This window comes from Scardinius erythrophthalmus, assembly GCF_964197995.2.
Source record: "Scardinius erythrophthalmus genome assembly, chromosome: 12".
Classification (NCBI taxonomy): Eukaryota; Metazoa; Chordata; class Actinopteri; order Cypriniformes; family Leuciscidae; genus Scardinius; species Scardinius erythrophthalmus.
In genome coordinates, this window is record NC_138232.1 from 1,741,856 (window position 1) to 1,762,998 (window position 21,143).

General features: G+C 38.1%; 1 protein-coding gene across 1 annotated transcript in view; it reads left to right on the forward strand.

Annotated features, from left to right (window-relative positions):
• The window catches only part of kif5ab (kinesin family member 5A, b), a 50,194-nt gene that overhangs the window by 12,224 nt on the left and 16,827 nt on the right, over window positions 1-21,143 (forward strand). The window contains exons 2-15 of the mRNA XM_081379689.1: window positions 765-852; window positions 1,754-1,827; window positions 1,958-2,062; window positions 2,177-2,225; window positions 5,101-5,156; window positions 5,837-5,924; window positions 7,546-7,670; window positions 8,752-8,856; window positions 9,651-9,799; window positions 10,383-10,592; window positions 11,606-11,610; window positions 11,728-11,789; window positions 12,577-12,645; window positions 14,758-14,964. Coding sequence (XP_081235815.1) covers window positions 765-852; window positions 1,754-1,827; window positions 1,958-2,062; window positions 2,177-2,225; window positions 5,101-5,156; window positions 5,837-5,924; window positions 7,546-7,670; window positions 8,752-8,856; window positions 9,651-9,799; window positions 10,383-10,592; window positions 11,606-11,610; window positions 11,728-11,789; window positions 12,577-12,645; window positions 14,758-14,964 — 1,392 coding nt within the window. The remainder of the gene's footprint in view (window positions 1-764; window positions 853-1,753; window positions 1,828-1,957; window positions 2,063-2,176; window positions 2,226-5,100; window positions 5,157-5,836; window positions 5,925-7,545; window positions 7,671-8,751; window positions 8,857-9,650; window positions 9,800-10,382; window positions 10,593-11,605; window positions 11,611-11,727; window positions 11,790-12,576; window positions 12,646-14,757; window positions 14,965-21,143) is intronic.

The window sequence follows — 21,143 nt, forward strand, 5'->3', positions numbered from 1 at the left end:
TCCATCCATCCATCCATCCCTCTATATATCATCCATCCGTCCATCTATCCTTCCATCCATCCTTCCATCCATCCATCCATCCATCCATCCATCCGTCTTGTCTCTAAGCCAATGATGTGAGTTGAGGCAATCTTTATCAGTGGCTTTAAGTGTCTTTCCTGCGTTTGCCTTTCTAATGTTGTATTTCCGCCTTTGTGCCCCTATTTCTTTTTCTTTTCTATATCACAATAATATTGTAATGTTTTTTTTTTGTCAGATCACTAGTAAAAGTGTAACTGTGAATCCTATCCAGTCTCTTTAAATCTCTCGTACAGTAGTGTGTAAATTTGTACTTTTGAAATGGATATATCATATGGCATACAGAAGAAGCGCAGCTTTACATTTCAATACAGTGACTGTCATCCAAACTGTTGCCATAGTTTACATCAGGGAATACTCACAGAGTGCAGTGTTTTATTGACAACATGACTAAGCATTTTAGACTATCTTGTTTGTGAACAATGACACAAGGACTTTTCATTCTGATGGCACTGATATGTTCATTGACATAAATACTTGAACTAAATATTTTGAGTAAGTTACAGGCTTTTGCAGGTGATCCAGTGTGTGCTGCTGTTTGTACGAATGCACATACTTCTTGGCAGATATTAAGGATGATTTGAGAAATGCACCAAAGTGACTGAGAAAAACAGTAAACTGACACGTCTGATCATAAACCTGCACACGTCAGTCTGTTCATAAGTGTGTGTGTCGGTGTCTTTCAGGGGAAGCCGTATGTTTTTGATAAAGTCTTTCCAACGAACTGCACACAGGAGCAAGTGTACAACACCTGTGCCAAACAGATCGTTAAAGGTGAGTGTGTATGAACGCGAGTCACAGATTGATATCAGTTCTTCAAAAATACAGTCCCCCCCCCCCCAAATGGTTTTAAGTCAGTTATTTCTATCTTTTGCTGTAGTGTGTCAGTAGGAAATATCAGTTTACATTTCCAAACATTCTTTTTGCCATTAATTGTAATAATCCAGTGAGATTTGTGTATGCACAAGGAGTCTGACAACAGCCGGTCTGATCTGATCTCACCATCATCGAGTCCGTCTGTGATTACATGAAGAAACAGAAGAAACTGAGACAGACTAAATCCAGAAGAACTGCGGGAACGTCTCCGAGACACTTGAAGAAACCTTCCTGCAAAGCTTCAGTACTGTGAAAAGTACTGGCACTGTGTTAAAATGCTGTAAAGTGAGAATGCTTTCAAAAATAAAATCACAAATTGAATTTATTTATGATTTAACTTCTATTAACTAATTCAAATCGATATGTTGTAACGACCCTTTGCATTTAAAACGGCTTTTGTCCAGGTACACTTGCGCATAGTTCTTCAGGGAGCTTTGCAGGAAGGTTTCTTCAAGCGTCTCGGAGACGTTCCCGCAGTTCTTCTGGATTTAGTCTGTCTCAGTTTCTTCAGTTTCTTCATGTAATCACAGACGGACTCGATGATGGTGAGATCAGATCATACCGGCTGCTGTCAGACTCCTTGTGCATACACAAATCTCACTGGATTATTACAATTAATGGCAAAAAGAAAGTTTGGAAATGTAAACTGATATTTCCTACTGACACACTACAGCAAAAGATAGAAATAACTGACTTAAAACCATTTTTTTGGGGGGGGGGGGTATTAACATGCCTAAGACTTTTGCACAGTACTGTATATACTGTAAATAATTGTCCAAATATCTCTTTTTGCCCACAGATGTTCTGGACGGCTACAACGGCACCATCTTTGCATACGGACAAACATCCTCTGGTAAAACCTACACAATGGAGGTAAACCTGCCTCTGTTTACTCATTATTGAAGAAACTATTCACGTTCCAAACCCGCATGATTTCTTTCTTCTGTGAAACACAAAAGCAGATGTTTTCACATTAAAATGTGCTTATTGCTCTCTCCATCAGGGAAAGCTGCATGATCCTAACGGAAGGGGAATTATCCCGAGGATTGCTGAAGACATCTTTAACCACATTTACATCATGGATGAAAACCTGGAGTTCCACATTAAGGTGCGAAGACAGCCGAGTTAAAAAGCCATTTGCAGATCCTGTTGTTTTCTAGTGAAGAAATGAAAAGCGTTCAGATAATTCCACATCATTAGCCGATCTCGTTTCTCTCTCAAGGTTTCCTACTTTGAAATCTACATGGATAAGATCCGTGACCTACTTGACGGTGAGTCAGTGTGTGTTTTGTCTTAGGTCGACCTAAATACATGCAGAGGACGAACACTGGCTTTGCTATAATTAAAATGCATTAATATCATTTATTCTGCAGGTATAATCTATTTAAACTGGATATAAAGTGTGCTCTGAGGAATTAACCATTTATTTTACGATCGTTTTTATGTACATTACCGTTCAAAAGTTTGAGGTCAGTAAGATTTTACTTCTTGAAAGAAACTGCTACTATGCATTAAATTGATCAAAATATTCTATTTCAAATAAATGCTGTTCTTTTGAACTTTCTATTCATCAAAGAATCCTGAAAAATAAAATGCATCAGTTTCCACAAAAATATAAACTATTTTCAGCATTGATAATGCTAATCATCATATCAGAGTGATTTCTGAAGGATCATGTGACACTGAAGACTGGAGTAATGATGCTGAACATTCAGCTTTGATCACAGGAATAAATTACACTTTACTGTATATTCACATAGAAAACAGATGATTTAAATTCTAATAACATTTCACAATTTTTACTGTATTTTTGATCACATAAAAGAGAGCAGAAGAGACTCTTTCAAAAACATTAAGAAATCTTACCGACCCTAAACTTTTGAACGCTAGTGTATTTAGCTGAAAACCCCCGTAAAACGATCAATCCTGAACAGTCAAACACCAGCAACCCATAAATCTCAGCGTTTGAGCCGTAGATAAGAGCGTTTGTGTTCACATCTGCTGTGTGAATACATGATCAGGCTGAGGGACAACAACTGAACAACTGCTCGTCTGTGTTTGAGATGCTGAGTCACCGAGCAATCTGGGAAGATACCTGCGGACAGATGGAGGAGAGAGAGGGGGGGGGAGAGGGAGGGAGAGAGAGAGAGAGGAGAGAGAGAGAGAGGGTGGGGGGGAGAAGGGGGAGGGAGAGGGAGAGAGAGGGGGGGAGAGAGGGAGGGAGAGAGAGAGAGAGGGAGGGAGGGAGAGAGAGAGAGGAGGGAGAGAGAGAGGAGGGAGAGAGAGAGAGAGAGAGAGAGAGAGTGAGAGAGAGAGAGAGAGGAGCGAGAGAGAGAGAGAGAGAGAGAGAGGAGCGAGAGAGAGAGAGAGAGGAGCGAGAGAGAGAGAGAGAGAGAGAGGAGCGAGAGAGAGAGAGAGAGAGAGAGAGAGGAGCGAGAGAGAGAGAGAGAGAGAGAGAGAGGAGCGAGAGAGAGAGAGAGAGAGAGAGAGGAGCGAGAGAGAGAGAGAGAGAGAGAGAGAGGAGGGAGAGAGAGAGGAGGGAGAGAGAGAGGAGCGAGAGAGAGAGAGAGAGAGAGAGAGAGGAGCGAGAGAGAGAGAGAGAGAGAGAGAGAGAGAGGAGCGAGAGAGAGAGAGAGAGAGAGAGAGAGAGAGGAGCGAGAGAGAGAGAGAGAGAGAGAGATAGGAGCGAGACAGAGAGCGAGAGAGAGAGAGAGAGAGAGGAGCGAGAGAGAGAGAGAGAGAGAGAGGAGCGAGAGAGAGAGAGAGAGAGAGAGAGAGAGAGAGAGAGAGAGAGAGAGAGAGAGAGAGGAGCGAGAGAGAGAGAGAGAGAGAGAGAGAGAGAGAGAGAGAGAGAGAGAGAGAGAGAGAGAGAGAGAGAGAGAGAGAGAAGAGAGAGAGAGAGAGAGAGAGAGGAGCGAGAGAGAGAGAGGAGAGAGAGAAGAGAGAGAGAGAGAGAGAGAGAGGAGCGAGAGAGAGAGAGCGAGAGATGAGTAATGAAACAGACAGATAAAGATCGACAGGCGCTGAGAAGATGAAATATGAAGCGAGATGACGTCAGTCTCGCTGTATCTATATTTGATTTAAAGGAAACTGACGTTCACATATGCGGTTTTATATCAGCCTCGACTCGAATGACTCGCCGTGTGTGTGTGTGTGTGTGTGTGTGTGTGTGTGTGTTAGTCTGATTAGAGACGCGTCTGTCTCAAAGGCTTGTTACTGTCATCATAAACTCAAGGCCTCTCTGTGGATGTGCATGTGCTCATTAAAGGAATAATTCAGCTAAAAATGAACAGATTCTGTCATCATTTACTCGGCCTCGTGTCACTCCAAACCCAGACTTCTGAGGAACACAAGAGAAGATGTTTAGCAGAAAGCTCATGCTCTCACTCTTAGATAAAAAAGGCTAAATGGGGTTCTAGACTCAATTTTAAAGAACCCTTTTTGCCAAAAATGTTCTATGAAAGGAGAAATGTCTTGTGATATCACAATTTTCTAGTGATAAAGTATGTTTACGAGCTGTTTAATTCATGAAATGTGATCAAAATTTTAAAAATGTGTTAAAAACAAAATTGATGAATTAAAACGAAATGCATAGAATGATCCCAAAGTGTCTAAATATCAAACTCTGACGGAAGCATTTAAGCTTATAGAAACTTTTCTTCTAAGAGTGATGCAATAAATTAAGAGCCTAACGCCTTAAAAGCATCATAAAAATATCAAAACGGTAGTTCTGCACTGTATATTACAATTCTTCTGAAGTTATGAGAGATGTGTGAGTGAAGCAGACTGAAATGCACGGCTATTTTAATGATTTGCATGGTGTGTTGCAAGGTACGAATCCTCATCATGCTAAACATTGTTTGTGTTCGACAGAAGAAATGCACTGAAAAAATTGGTTTAGGAACAATTTTCACAATTAATTACAAAGAAACAGCAAGTAACACATTGAAACTTTGAAGTAGAAAGACTGAAATCGGATTATCTTGTAAAACATGCTCTTTGATTTCAGTGTAAAGTTGCATGGGTTTGAAACGGCTGAATTTACTTTGTTCTCTCTCTCTCTCTCTCTCTCTCTCTCTCTCTCTCTCTCTCTCTCTCTCTCTCTCTCTCTCTCTCTCTCTCTCTCTCTCTCTCTCTCTCTCACAGTGAGTAAGACAAACCTGTCTGTGCACGAGGACAAGAACCGAGTTCCCTATGTGAAGGTGAGCCGATTCTCTCTGTCGAGATGCAGGAACCGGGAACATCACTGATGTTTGAGCAAGCAAATCTTCCTTCATCTTCTCAAATAAATAAGATTATTACACTATGAAAACTCTCAGAACTCAAAACTGCAAACATATAATAAATACACTAAATAAATTGATATAGGCACTATTTTCACTCAGAAATTGCTGTTAAATTTCACAAACAACTACAAAGAAATTTATTTTCATGCTCTAATAATGTTTTATTTACGATTTAATTTTTTTTTTTTTTTACAGTGTAGTGTAGGATAGATATTATTTCCCTTCATATGATATTTCATATCATATATTGTATTATATTGTCACATATTATATCATAGATGATATAATCATATATATGATACAGTATTATATCTACAATATGATATATTTTATATTATTTATAAATATATTTATTCATATTTTATATAATATTCATATATCTTATCGTATCATTACATATATCATAAAATATAAAGTAGTGTATAGTATCATAATATTGTAAAATATATCATATATTGTATCATCATATCCTATCATGTATCATATATCATAACATCTGGTATTGTTAGATAAAGACGTGCCAATGAGTTTAGTCTTACAATGTGTGTGTGTGTGTGTGTGTGTGTGTGTGTGTGTGTGTGTGTGTGTGTGTACAGGGTTGTACTGAACGTTTCGTTTCCAGCCCTGATGAAGTGATGGATGTTATTGACGAGGGAAAAGCCAATCGTCACGTCGCTGTTACAAGTCAGTTTCTCTAACCCTAACTTTCAGAATAACCCCAGGATTACTGCACATCACAGATCATTGCTAAAACTGTGGCTCAAGGGCTCGATTCCCCGGGAATGCATGAACCGATCAAATCTAAACCTTCAATGCCATACAAGTCGCTCTGGATAAAAGCATCTGCCAAAATGCATAAGTATAAATGTAGAAGTAAAGATGGTTACAGACACACTATAAAGTCCCAGCTATCAGGGAACGTTCTTTCAGTAAGGGATAATGTACATCCAGCCGGTTGTTATCTCAGAATAAACCCCTTCAGGTAGGTGTGTGTGTGTGTGTGTGTTATTATCTCAGAATAAACCCCCGACAGGATGATGAGGACCCCGACGCAAGGGGTCTTGCATCAGCCTGAAGGGGTTTATTCTGAGATAACAACACACACACACACACACCCCTGAAGGGGGTTTATTCTGAGATAACAACACACACACACACACACCCCTGAAGGGGGTTTATTCTGAGATAACAACACACACACACACACACCCCTGAAGGGGGTTTATTCTGAGATAACAACACACACACACACACACCCCTGAAGGGGGTTTATTCTGAGATAACAACCGGCTGGATGTACATTATCATGCTTATTACACGCTTATTTGCCACATAAGTAAATAATTAGACACGAAATATTGATCTGAGTTGAAATATTTTATCCGGTGTTTAAACACAAAGCTTTGCGGAGAGATCAGTTTCAGCGGCAAGTTCAAACAAGACGGACATTTAAGAGATACGGTATACAGTCATAACACTTATTACACAGCATTTCACCACATAAATAATTCTGGAGATTAGAGATATTGATATCAGATTAAACTGTTTTAAAATCGTGCCTGTTTGTATCTCATAATCCAACAGTGTACAAAACACAAAATGGCCGCCGCTGCGTTTGAATGAAACGAGAGAGCGAGTCCACGATACTGGATGGCGTAATGAAAAAACTGTACACAAAATATTGATTCGACTGAGTTTTAATGCTTTATTAGCTCACCAAACGCAAAACTTTCACGAAGAAAAAACGTTCCTGACTACAGCTTTCCTGGAGCTCAAACAGTAGAGCATTGGCGCTTGCAACACCAAGGTCATGGGTTTGATTCCCTGGGAAAGCAAAAACTGATAAGAATGTAAAATGTGTACTGTGGAATGCAATGTAAGTCACTTTGGATAAAAGCATCTGCCAAATGCATAAATGTAACCCGGATGAGCCTGCGTTTCTGTTTTGAGCGGCTGTTATCTGGGAATAACATAACGCTAGATGGCGCTATTGACCAATCAGAATCAAGTATTCCACAGAGCTGTGTAATAAGTAATATTAATAGAATAGAATGTTCGTTCAAAATGATCTGATTCTTAAAATGTTATCACAGAAATGTTGCTTATCCATCATTCATGGAACACTTTTTACCTGAAATGTAACATTTTTTAAATGTAACTACTTGTTTCAGAACATTCAAAAGTAACATTCCCATAATGTTTGAAGAATGATCAAATGGAATGTTCCCTAAACGTCCAAGAAAAAAACAGATGTTTTGAACGTTGAAGACATGTTTTTTGTGACTGGTGTGCTGTTGTGTGTCAGATATGAATGAACACAGTTCCAGGAGTCACAGCATATTCCTCATCAGCATCAAACAGGAGCACGTGGAGACGGAGCAGAAACTCTGTGGGAAACTCTACCTGGTGGATCTGGCCGGCAGCGAGAAGGTGCGTTCATAGCCTCATGAGAGTGTGTGTCCTCCTGCAGGACAGAAATACATCTCATTAATGTCTCAAACGTTACTCCTAGAGTGAGATTAAATGGAGAAAAAGATTGCGTTAATCCCGCATGTGTCTCTCTGCCAGAGTTTCAGAAGAGATCTCAACGTGAACTCAATAATTTCTCATCAAATAATCTGAGCTCTTACTGGACAACTAGTGAGTCTTTATTACTGCTGAGAACTTTTAGGAGAAACATCTGAGAACTCTGTGCAATAAAAAAAGTGCAATACACACTGTTTATACTTGCACGTGTTTAACACACACTGAAAAAATCTGATGTAGAAACAATTTTCACTTGGAAAATTCCTAGTAAATTTCACAATTAATCACAAAGAAACGACAAGTAACACATTAAATTAAACATGAAAATTTGAAGTAGAAAGTATTGAAATAGTTTTTTTTTTTTTGTAAAACATACTCCAGTAATCTTTGATTTATTTACAACTTTGAAAAGTAATTTTTTAGTGTATTATTCACTTATTCAAATTCTCTTGAATAATTTTATATATATATATATATATAGAGAGAGAGAGAGAGAGAGAGAGAGAGAGAGAGAGAGAGAGAGAGAGAGAGAGAGAGAGAGAGAGAGAGAGAGTCTTTTCTGCTCATCAAGGCTGCATTTATTTGATCAAAAATACAGTAAAAAATATTATTACAATAATTTGTTTTCTATGTGAATATATAGTAAAGTGTAATTTATTCCTGTGATCAAAGCTGAATGTTCAGCATCATTACTCCAGTCTTCAGTGTCACATGATCCTCCAGAAATCATTATAATATGATGATTTGCTGCTCAAGAAACATTTATGATTATTATCAGTGTTGTTTCTTCATATTTTATGGAAACTGTGATACATTTTATTCATCAGGATTCTTTGATGAATAGAAAGTTCAAAAGAACAGCATTTATTTGAAATTCACATTATAAATGTCTTTACTGTCACTTTTAATGCAGCGTTACCTAATAAAAACGATTAATTTCTTCATACTGACCCCAGACATTTGAAGTGTAGTGTTATTTTTCCAGGTGAGTAAGACGGGAGCGGAGGGATCGGTCCTGGATGAAGCCAAGAACATCAACAAGTCTCTGTCAGCGCTGGGAAACGTCATCTCAGCTCTGGCCGAAGGCACCGTGAGTCACAGCATCGCATATCAAACCGATGCCTTGCGCTTCCCTTCAGAGGAACAGATGGATAGCCTTAAAGGGGAAATATCTGACTTTTTCCGTGTTTAAGTGCCATTATCGAGTCCCTGTTGCATCGTCCAACCCAGAAAACGTGAAAAGTGAAACCCAGTAACTGTGTTCTGGTGAGTTCAAATGACTCTTTACGCAATTGGATAGTCCTTCAACCAATCAGACCAACGATCCGGGTGACGTACTTTGTAGAGCGACGCAAAAACTCCAGGCAGGGAAAAAAAAAACATGAAAGTGAGTGTATTTACACCCACTCGAGCGATTTGTTTGCTAAACTAAAGAAGCCACTGAGCATCTTCGAGGGGTTAAAAGGAATTGGATTGGATTAAACCCACCAATAGCGCGCCAGTTTGTGATTGGTCCGCGCTGATTTAACGGAAGCAGGATAGAAGAACGTACAGGTTTCCAGCCTGAGCTCCAGGGCGAAATCAAATCTCCGGCAGATCGGGCTGGGTTTACCCAGTGACCAGTTCTAACGCAATGGCAAAAGTTCGAGCAAAGCATGCCATCTCTAGCTCATTTGCATTTAAAGGGACACACACAAAAACGGCACGTTTTTGCTCATACCCAAAAAGGGGCAAATTTGACCAGCTGTAATAAATAACATTTGAGCTGAAATTTCACAGACACATTCAGGGGACACCATAGATTTATATTACATCTTGTGAAAAGGGGCATGATATGTCAGCTTTAACCCATTTAAACTCAGTAAGTTCTCTCTGTCGGTGCAGAAGACTCACGTGCCGTACCGGGACAGTAAGATGACGCGGATCCTTCAGGATTCTCTGGGCGGAAACTGCAGAACCACCATGTTCATCTGCTGCTCCCCTTCAGCCTTCAACGACGCCGAGACCAAATCCACTCTGATGTTCGGACAACGGTAACACACACTCTAAAAACACTGGGTTAAAATGTTACAATTTGGGTTGTTTTCAACCCAAGGGCGGGGTAAATATAGGACAGAACACGTGTTGGGTTAATTTTACCCAACAAATTGGGTTGTTTATTTAACCCAGCATAATGGGCTGATTTAAACCATTTTTTATTTTTACTATAGTTCTAGCTTTTTTTTTACTTCATACATGAATTAATGTTTTCGGATTAACTTAAACTCGTGTAGGTTAAACTCAAATCCAAACTTTAAACTCAAATCAACGATGGGTTGATGCCCCTGAATGTTGATTTGGATAAAATTAAATGATATACAGAACAATAACGAATTTTTAGGTATAAAAAAATTAAAATTTGACGGAGCTGCACTGCTCTCTCCACAAGAGGTTGCAAAAAGCCTGTGATAACTAACTCAACCCCTGGGTTGTTATATCTGACCCAGGATTTGGGTAACACAAAAACTACCCAAACACTGAAAAAATTATCCAAAAAATGTACCCAAAAGGCTCAACCCAGGAATTGGGTTGAAAAAATAACCCAATTTTTTTAGAATGACACTCCATCTCTCTCAGCGCAAAGACCATCAGGAACACGGCGTCGGTGAACCTGGAGCTGACAGCAGAACAGTGGAAGAGGAAATATGAGAAAGAGAAGGAGAAGAACAAGAACCTGAAGGAGAACATCCAGAGGCTGGAGGCGGAGCTTAACCGTGGGCGTGACGGTGAGAACACACACACACACACACACACACACACACACACACCTGATTTCTCTACGAGACCGTGATTGATTTGGACTGGTAACATGGTGGTAGATTCATCAGACATATTTATCTTAGTAATGCATGGGGTTTGATAAAATCATAGTTTTAAATAAGTAAAAATAATTGTAAAAAATAAATATTTAAAAAGTCTATTTATTTGACAATACTGATATATTTACAATACTGGCGTGACTAAATATATATTACCCTTTAAAAAGTTGTCAGTTTATTATGGTACATTTTGTAACAAAAAAAAATGCTGACATGCACCATGGTAAAATCAGTTTTAAATAAATAAATTAAAACATTTAAATATTTGTTTGATCATTGATATATTTTAATAATATTAAATAAATTAATCATACATTTAATGTGGTAAAATCAGTTTTAAATATTTGAAAGATATATATTTTATTTAAATATTTGATCATATTGATTTATTTTAAAATAATTGTAATATAAATAATAAATAATAAGTTAATTAATTAAACTAAATAAATACATTTTAATATATAAAACAAAGATTATTGAAGCATGTTTTACATGCAAATATTATTTCAGATTTTTTAATTCAAAATTTCATGTTTAATTTAATGTGTTACTTGCCGTTTCTTTGTTATTATATACTAGCAATTTCTGAGTAAAAATCATTTTAAAGTAAATCACAATATTTTTTTCAGTCTATTGGAGAATTTTGCCAAAGTATGCTTGCTTTGTAATGATTTTAAATAAGACAGCAATTTTATGTTTTCTTTGGACATTTACCGTGGCAGTACCATGGTACTCCTGGAAGTACTTTGGAGTATCACGTAAATACCTGACATTCATTCACTAAAGTATCTGCTAAATAAATAAATGTTAAACCGTTTATTAATATGTACCATGGTATCACCCCAGTAATGAGAAAAAAGTACTACAAAAGTACTAAAATGTACCAGTGTACTTCCACATTAGAAGTAAGTAGTGTAAGGGTAAAGTAAAGTAAAGCTTAAGAGGAGGATCCTGTAAACTTGTATTATAGTTTTACTGTAGTACGAGTAAATAATGATTTGACTGTGCTTCAGGGGAGTGTGTGTCAGCGCTGGATCTCATGGCTGAGGAGTCTGATGTCAGTGAAGACAACCAGAGCATCAGTGTGTGTGTGTTAATCCCAGAGGAACACAAGCTCAAATATGAGGAAGAGATGCGCAAACTCTACAAACAACTGGACGACAAGGTGCGAGCAGAACACACATACACACTCACAGACAAACAAACACACAATCTCACAGACACACAAACTCACAAACACACAAACTCACAGACACACAAACTCACAAACACTCACAGACACACAAACAAACACTCACAGACACACAAACTCAGACACACAAACTCACAGACACTCACAGACACACACAAACAAACACTCACAGACACAAACTCAGACACACACACTCACAGACACACAATCTCACAGACAAACAAACACTCACAGACACAAATTCAGACACACAAACTCAGACAAACAAACATACACTCACAGACACACAAACTCAGACAAACAAACATACACTCACAGACAAACAAACTGACAGACACACAAACAAACACAAACTCACAAACACACAGACACACAAACTCATAGACACACAAACTCACAGACAGACAAACTGAAACTCACAGACTTACAGACACACAAACTCACAGACAAACAAACTGACAGACACACAAACAGACACACAAACAAACACACAAACTCACAGACAGACAAACTGAAACTCACAGACTTACAGACACACAAACTCACAGACAAACAAACTGACAGACACACAAACAGACACACAAACAAACACACAAACTCACAGACAGACAAACTGAAACTCACAAACACACAGACTTACAGACACACAAACACACAAACTCACAGACATACAAACTCACAAACACACAAACTCACACAGCCTGTAGTCAATGCATGGAAATATTGTCTCTCTGACTGATTTTTTCTCTCTCTCTGACAGGATGATGAGATTAATTTACAGTGTCAGCTGGTGGAAAAACTGAAGGAGCAAATGCTGGATCAAGAAGAGGTTAAAAACATTTGTTGAATCCAAAATTGCTATTCCTGTCACATCATTATATGGCAAAAATAGAGCAGCATTCAGCCACTGTTTGCACTGAAATACTGGAATACTACATTCTGTACATAATGTGCTACATACTGTGGTTACACTTTATTTCGATAGTCCACTTTAGACATTCTACTAACTAGAAATAACTTTGCAACTACATGTCAACTAGCTGAGTATTAGTAGACTCTCTGCTTAATATCTGCTGACACTTTATTATGATCCTCCCCAAAAGACATTATACTGACTATTGCTGCGTCCCCATACGCCTACTTATGCTATGCCCTGTTTTTGTGAAGAAAAATACATACTTTTGAGTCTGTAGCAGAATAATTGGCAAGCTTTGGGACAAACTACTTCGTCACAATTGCATGAATAGTAGTATTTTGTATGTGAATGTTATGTTCAGAGAACATTCAAAAGTAACAATCAGAGAACATTCAACAGTAACGTTCAGAGAACATTCAAAAGTAACAATCAGAGAACATTCAACAGTAACGTTCAGAGAACATTCAACAGTAACGTTCAGAGAACATTCAACAGTAACGTTCAGAGAACATTCAACAGTAACGTTCAGAGAACATTCAACAGTAACGTTCAGAGAACATTCGAAAAGTAACAATCAGAGAACATTCTAAAGTAACGTTCAGAGAACATTCAACAGTAACGTTCAGAGAACATTCAACAGTAACGTTCAGAGAACATTCGAAAAGTAACAATCAGAGAACATTCAAAAGTAACGTTCAGAGAACATTCAAAAGTAACGTTCAGAGAACATTCAAAAGTAACGTTCAGAGAACATTCAAAAGTAACAATCAGAGAACATTCGAAAAGTAACAATCAGAGAACATTCAAAAGTAACGTTCAGAGAACATTTAAAAGTAACGTTCAGAGAACATTCAAAAGTAACGTTCAGAGAACATTCAAAAGTAACATTCAGAGAACATTCAAAAGTAACGTTCAGAGAACATTCTAAAGTAACAATCAGAGAACATTCAAAAGTAACATTCAGAGAACATTCAAAAGTAACGTTCAGAGAACATTCAAAAGTAACAATCAGAGAACATTCAAAAGTAACGTTCAGAGAACATTCAAAAGTAACAATCAGAGAACATTCAAAAGTAACGTTCAGAGAAAATTCAAAAGTAACGATCAGAGAACATTCTAAAGTAACGATCAGAGAACATTCAAAAGTAACGATCAGAGAACATTCAAAAGTAACGTTCAGAGAACATTCAAAAGTAACGTTCAGAGAAAATTCAAAAGTAACGATCAGAGAACATTCTAAAGTAACAATCAGAGAACATTCAAAAGTAACGTTCAGAGAACATTCAAAAGTAACAATCAGAGAACATTCAAAAGTAACGATCAGAGAACATTCAAAAGTAACGTTCAGAGAACATTCAAAAGTAACAACCAGAGAACATTCAACAGTAACGTTCAGAGAACATTCAAAAGTAACGTTCAGAGAACATTCAAAAGTAACATTCAGAGAACATTCAAAAGTAACGTTCAGAGAACATTCAGAAGTAACGTTCAGAGAACATTCTAAAGTAACATTCAGAGAACATTCAAAAGTAACGTTCAGAGAACATTCAAAAGTAACATTCAGAGAACATTCTAAAGTAACATTCAGAGAACATTCAGAAGTAACGTTCAGAGAACATTCTAAAGTAACATTCAGAGAACATCAGCAAAACATTTTTTGTTAGCAGAGCAGAACGAGCGTTCTATTAATGTTACTGGAAGAACCTTGCCAGAACGTTATCCAAAGCTCTGAGAACGTTCCCTGTTAGCTGAGCTGGGATATTCCCAAAATGCCCACTGCATAAAGATGTAATTCATAAAGATAAAACAGCATAGAGGATGATTTCAGTCTTGTGTAAAATAGGTCAGCAGAAAAAAACTGTCTTTTCTTGCTGTGTGTGTGTGTGTGTGTGTGTGTGTGTGTGTGTGTGTGTGTGTGTGTGTGTGTGTGTGTGTGTGTGTGTGTGTGTGTGTGTGTGTGTGTTTGTGTGTGTGTGTATGTGTGTCTGTCTGTATGTGTGTGTGTGTGTGTTTGTGTGTGTGCAGCTGCTGGCCTCGTCGCGTGGGGACCGTGAGCGTGTGCAGTGTGAGCTGACTCGACTGCAGGCTGAGAGTGAGAGTTCGAAGGCCGAGGTGAAGGAGGTTCTGCAGGCGCTGGAGGAACTCGCTCTGAACTACGACATGAAGATTCAGGAGAACGAAGACATGAGCCTTCAGAACCGACAACTCACCGAGGAGCTGTCGCACAAAACCGTACGACAAACACTGCAAACACAATCTCTTAAAACTAATCTCTTAAGACTCGTTCACTCTAAGGGGCCCTATCTTAACGATCTAAGCACATGGTCTAAAGCGCTTAGACTTAGCAAGCGCACTTAGGTTGTGTCCGAATCCACTTTTGCTAGGATAACGATGGGGAAAATGGTCGGCGCTCCCGGCGCATGGTCTAAAAGGGTCGTCCCTTTTCTCTTAATGAGTAATGGGTGTGTTTTATCTGTGTGTGTGTGTGTGTGTGTGTGTGTGTGTGTGTGTGTGTGTGTGTGTGTGTGTGTGTGTGTGTAATAAGCAAAGTGCACGCGCGTTGTGGACCCGCTTATAGGTGCATATTACTAACATGCTTTTTAAATATATATAAAAAAAAAATATATGGCGTCATTGACTTTTTTCAAACAGGTTTCAGTTGGTCAACGGCTCAGTCTGTTTCAGTTCCTCAAAATAGCAATGCCTCAACAATGCGCCAGAACACACACCTCGTTCTCAGACCAGCAGCCCATGGGCCACAGATGGGCACAAATACATTTGCTATTTAAACAACATGGTGCAGGGCGTGAAAATGAAAACTGCGTCAGGCTGAAACAAGCGAAACACACTTGCCTGGTGCTGCATTGGCCCTAAAAACGATAACTACAGTATATTAGCGACCACACCAGCAGACTGCAGTTTGTCGTCTGTCGCTTTAAACGCTCGAGCTCTTAAAGCAGGATGGATTCTGATTGGCTGCCTGTTTCTCAAATACACACTACCATTCAAAAGTTTGGGATTTAAAAAAAGAAATTAATACTTTTATTCAGCAAGGATGAATTAAATTGATCAAAAGTGACATTTATAATGTTACAAAAGATTCTATTTTAATGTAATTATATCGCCAGTGATCCAATACCTTTAGTCTACTTACACACACACACACACACACACAAACCCAACCCCTAAACCTACCCATCACACACACACACACACACTAACCCGACCCCTAAACCTACCCATCACACACACACACACACACTAACCCGACCCCTAAACCTACCCATCACACACACACACAAACACACACACACACACACACACACACACACTAACCCGACCCCTAAACCTACCCATCACACACACACACACACACACACACACACACACACACACTAACCCGACCCCTAAACCTACCCATCACACCCACCCACACACACACACCCACACACTAACCCGACCCCTAAACCTACCCATCACAAACACACACACACAGTGAATGTTTATATTGTTGTGGAAATTCTTTTCTCAACTTTAAATAATAATTGGAAGACAGCTGGAGATTTCAAAAGTTATAAAGATCTTTATTTCTTGCAAGAAACTGGCTGTTCACACATCAGTCAGAGTCTGATATGAGAAGGCGCTGACTTCTCCTTTTTGCCAAGCTTATATACCCTTAACACATCCTGGTCTGTCTCAAAAGATCGCCTTGGTTTACCTTAAAAGGCAACACGTCTTGTTCGAGATCTCTTCTAACATAAATTCTATCTAGACAGAACAATATCAAGTCTGCAAAAGTTTCCTGGAAATTAGCTGCTGCTCGATTTCACACATTTTGCCTATCTCTATTTTCATCAAAGCTGCGCACATACTTTTCACACTTGAAGTACACAATAGGTCACTTTGAGTACTCATAGTCTCTTTGCTACCCAGAACATTTTGCCCCTGCAAGCCTATATGATTATATTTCTTTAAATGCTTATAAGTACAAACAAATGTTCAACATTAACACAAGTTGCACACACCTAAATGTAAAAGAACACATCTAAATGTAAAATTTCCATTACAATCCACCCCATGTTCATTCAAAGAACATACACACAAATTTTGACATTTACTTCTCCTATAATCATAGTAATTTACAACAGGTAAATTTTTCCCATGGTCATTTAATTTCTTAGTCAAACTCATGTTCGCTCTCGTTCTCATATACCTCATCTTCAGTCACTGTAACCTCAACTTCATCTTCTTCCCAACATTCTAATTCTAGCAATCTAATTCTATTTTCAAAAAAAAACTAATCATACCATAGTACATTGCCTTTTAACTTTGAATCAAGCTAAATTTTGAATCACATTGATCTATTAGGCCTTTAACAGGCTGATACTGCTGATTAACCATTTTTCTTAACCTTATTTTGCTAGCTTTTATTTCAAGGAGGCGATTGTTTTACTTAGTCAGATCTATTTAAGGATTTGTGTAATAAAATCTAACCAAAAAAATAATATAATCTTTTCATTTTTATCTTTAACACAAATGTCAATAATTGTATTATTTTGTTTCAAACAATGTCATTACTTTAAAATTAACCCAAGCTCTTGCCATGATAATAGCTTTAGCTGCTGATGTGCCATTTAATCTTTAATTACCTATCTTCCTACCATCCTATTTTTCCCAGAATTAACTGATGGACATAACATGTCCTGCCTCTATTTGTTTGCAATGCGGAATAGCTCATAATGGATCCATTGATCCAGATCATTAAATCTGTAACTTCATTCTGAATTAAGAAAGCTTTTTAGAATTTTGCTTTATGAGCAAATATTCTATTTCACTGAAATGTCTTTTAAAATTAACTGTTTAGATTCATTTTAGTTTAAATTTAACATGTTTGAGTTACATTGTTCTTGGTCTAGGTTTTAACTTTGTGCTCATATTTTCATCTAATACGTTGAAGACCTTTCTCAACAAAGCAAATCCATATTTCATTTCTGGAAGCCGGGCTAAATAAGCAAGCACTGTTACTGTATTCCTAGATAGACTAGACCCGCAGTCACCTCTCAGATATCAGATACAGACATTAGACAATACATGAAAGGAACATTTCAATAATCACACTGGTAACTTCTTTAACTAATAATAATCCAGAAATTAAATATGTTTCCCAAAATCAATCTCCTTTTGAAAGTTTTTCTTTTGCTATTTTAACAAATGGAAACACCTAAAAAATATTTAATGTAGTCATTAATTAATCGCTATAGAAGTTTACCCAATTATCTATTCGGACCTAGTCCAGCAAAGTAACTTCTCTTATTAGAGAACAACTATTACTACTATTCATTTTTTAGCATCTATGATATCTGAATTAGGGTTCTAACCCCTTAAGTTTTCCTCAAAAAATAGTCCCTAGATTATTTTTTTCTTTACAGTAATGTACCTATTTAGAGTCCTTATACTCTACAGAATTAAGACATTTTCCTCTTCTTAATTTACGAGTACCTGAATGTACCTATTAATTAAGTAATTGTTCAAATCATTAGATCTATATCAATTCTCAGTCGCACAGTTTGATTGAACTGAATAAAAACATCAATTAACATAACACACAATTAATTATTATGCTAAGCTTGAACCATTAGTTGGTCCACATCTTCCTCCAGATGTGTTGATCATCTCGTTGCCCCATGGACGTTCCATCTTCACCAGGGTGATTCTTTGCGAAACGTTGCAATGGGCTTATCCCACGTTGGCAAGGGAGGAAAAGTTACTAGCACTTCCTTTGTCCCTCACTTTACGCTTTGCGTTGTCGTTGGTGTCGGCGTTTGGGGTTGCTGAGGCTGGTTGGTGTAGTTTAAGTCGAGATGCTTGGACGGAGGTGTCACTGCACCCCAGATGGGAACCTTGTTTGTGGAGTGAACCATTTCCTGGCTGCTTTCACCTGTGAATGGAGACCTTAAGTATTTTTGTTAATTACAACATCATGTATCATGTCGCCGGACTCATCTGCTTATCCGACCTGTCATCCTTTTTGATGAGACCTGTAAAATTTCATGTCAAACAGTGACAAGACAATACTTTATACATTTGGAACAGAATCAGTTCTGTTCGATGAGATCCATCATGACATCCTGTAAAAAGTTAAATATGGGGTGGACAGGGCAAGCTTGCTTGCTCTCTGCCTTCCCAAAGTTATACGCTGCGCGTGTGGCATTGTTTATTTCTGCCACAACAATAACCCAGCTCAGGATAGTTAGCCAAAATCATCCATGGTTGTTATTTTGTTGGGTATATTTTCTTCCCTGTTGGGTCATATTTTAACCTGTTTAGATACAGCTGTTTTGATTGACATCATTTATGTCTCTGAACACCATAATTTACACACTCACTTTCACACACTCCACACACCCTTCTCTGGCCAGAGATTCATTCGTTCATTCATTCATTCATTCTTGTCTGCCTTAGCAGTTTATGAACTGAATGGGGAACATATATTAGGAGTGGAATACCACCAAATATGAACGGTAACAAAGTTCGACGACGACAGAAACTACTGAACGTAGACACACTGTGGCATTCCCCTTGCGACAGTGTCTGAACGTTACGATATCAATTCTCAGTTGTCCGATGCAGTAGTCATGTGTTCAAGTTTAACACAGTGAACGTAAACCTAACTTTTCAAAATCAAATAGATTAAACACTTTAAATAGAAATCGTATAGACCTACAATTGCAGTTGAGAGAATCCGTTTTAATTTCTCAAATGCAATTTGTCGTTCTTTGCACAATTTCAATTTTCCAACCTTTTTTTGTTGCTCATAAGCTATTTAAAAGAAGATTTGGAAATCTTCACACAATCTTTGATCCATGGACAAAAATAAAAAACATTTCTATCTCGCTGATGATGACAGCATGTGATTTCAAATGTTTATAATTAGAAAACATTGTTTCTATTGAATCTAGAAAATTACCTTTTAAATGAAATGGAGTGACCAATATTTTTGTCAACCCACAATTTATATTTAAAGTTGGTCACCCAATCTCATTCTCATATGCACAATGCACAGAAATTTATCTTAGTTAAACATACAGTAAACCATTGACTCTTAGAATCTCATAGATCAAAACCGTTTTTCCACACTGTCTCCCAGGGATAACGGGATACAAATTCTAGACGCCTTCATATAAAAAGTATAATATTTAAACACGTGCAATTCATATAGTACTATTTATTCATCACTTTAACAGTTCTGATTCCCTTAATATTTTCTCTTATAGTGACTGTTTGTAAAACCCTGTGCTCTCAGATGGCCACACATTTTGTCAGCCACCAATCTTTTAGTCACACTGTTTCACAAAAAGCCCCATTCTCTCCACTCTGCAGTCTGTGGTTTAGCTAAAAAGATGTGAGGGACGGCCCCCTCCACATCATACAGTGATGCTTGGCTATCAGTCAATTCAACCTTCACAGCACACCATTTATCTGACCAAATTAACTCTGAGGTTTTTAGTTCCTCAATCTCTAGTTCAGACCATTTTTCAGCAAAAATTTCATCTGGCTCATTGCTAACATGACATGTGCAATGCAAATCACTTTCTTCCATGAAATCATGGTCAGGAGGCATCCTATTTGTGTCTTTGTTTTGCAGACCACACTGAGGAGTGCTCCATTCAAAAACATTTAATGTTTCAGTTGGCATTCGCACCATGCTCATATCAGCAGTGAGGCCACTGTCATCACAATACAAATTCAGCTTTAGTTTACACATCAAATCTCTTCCCAGAAGATTACAAGGACAGGTAGTAGTTACAAGAAAAGCATTAGAAAATGAGTGATCACCAATCTGACAAGACAAATCTGCTGTATATGGTTCCTTTACCAGATGCCCTGTGGCACTTCTGGAGGTTGTCCATTTTCCAGATAATACAGTTAAATCAGGCAATTGTTCATTTTTAATTACTGAGTTCTTCACTCCACTGTTAATTTAGAAACTTAACTTTCTTTCCCTCGACACTAATGTCAATCATTGGTAATTTTGCAAATGCTTTATACCAAAAGTTCAGTGTCAGCAAGCATATTTTCTTCATTGCAAGAAACAGCAAGCACATTTTCTTCATTGCAAGGAGCAGAAAAAGAGATAAGATTAGACATATTTACCACCTGGGAGTCAGACCCTTCACCGTCGCTCCCCTCCCCCTCCTTCTTTCAATCTCCTTGTGGCTCTGGTGGCTGTTGGAATCCTCTGTTCTTTGGAGGATCCAGACAGTCATTTCTCCAGTGTCCTTTTCGCCCACAATTATAACAAACTTCAGGGTCCATTGCGGGTTGGTCACCCATTCCACGTCCTCTTCCACCCCATCTTCAGCAGAGCCAGTTGAGTGTCTTTGTCAGTCTTTTTCTGTTTGTTCTTGGCT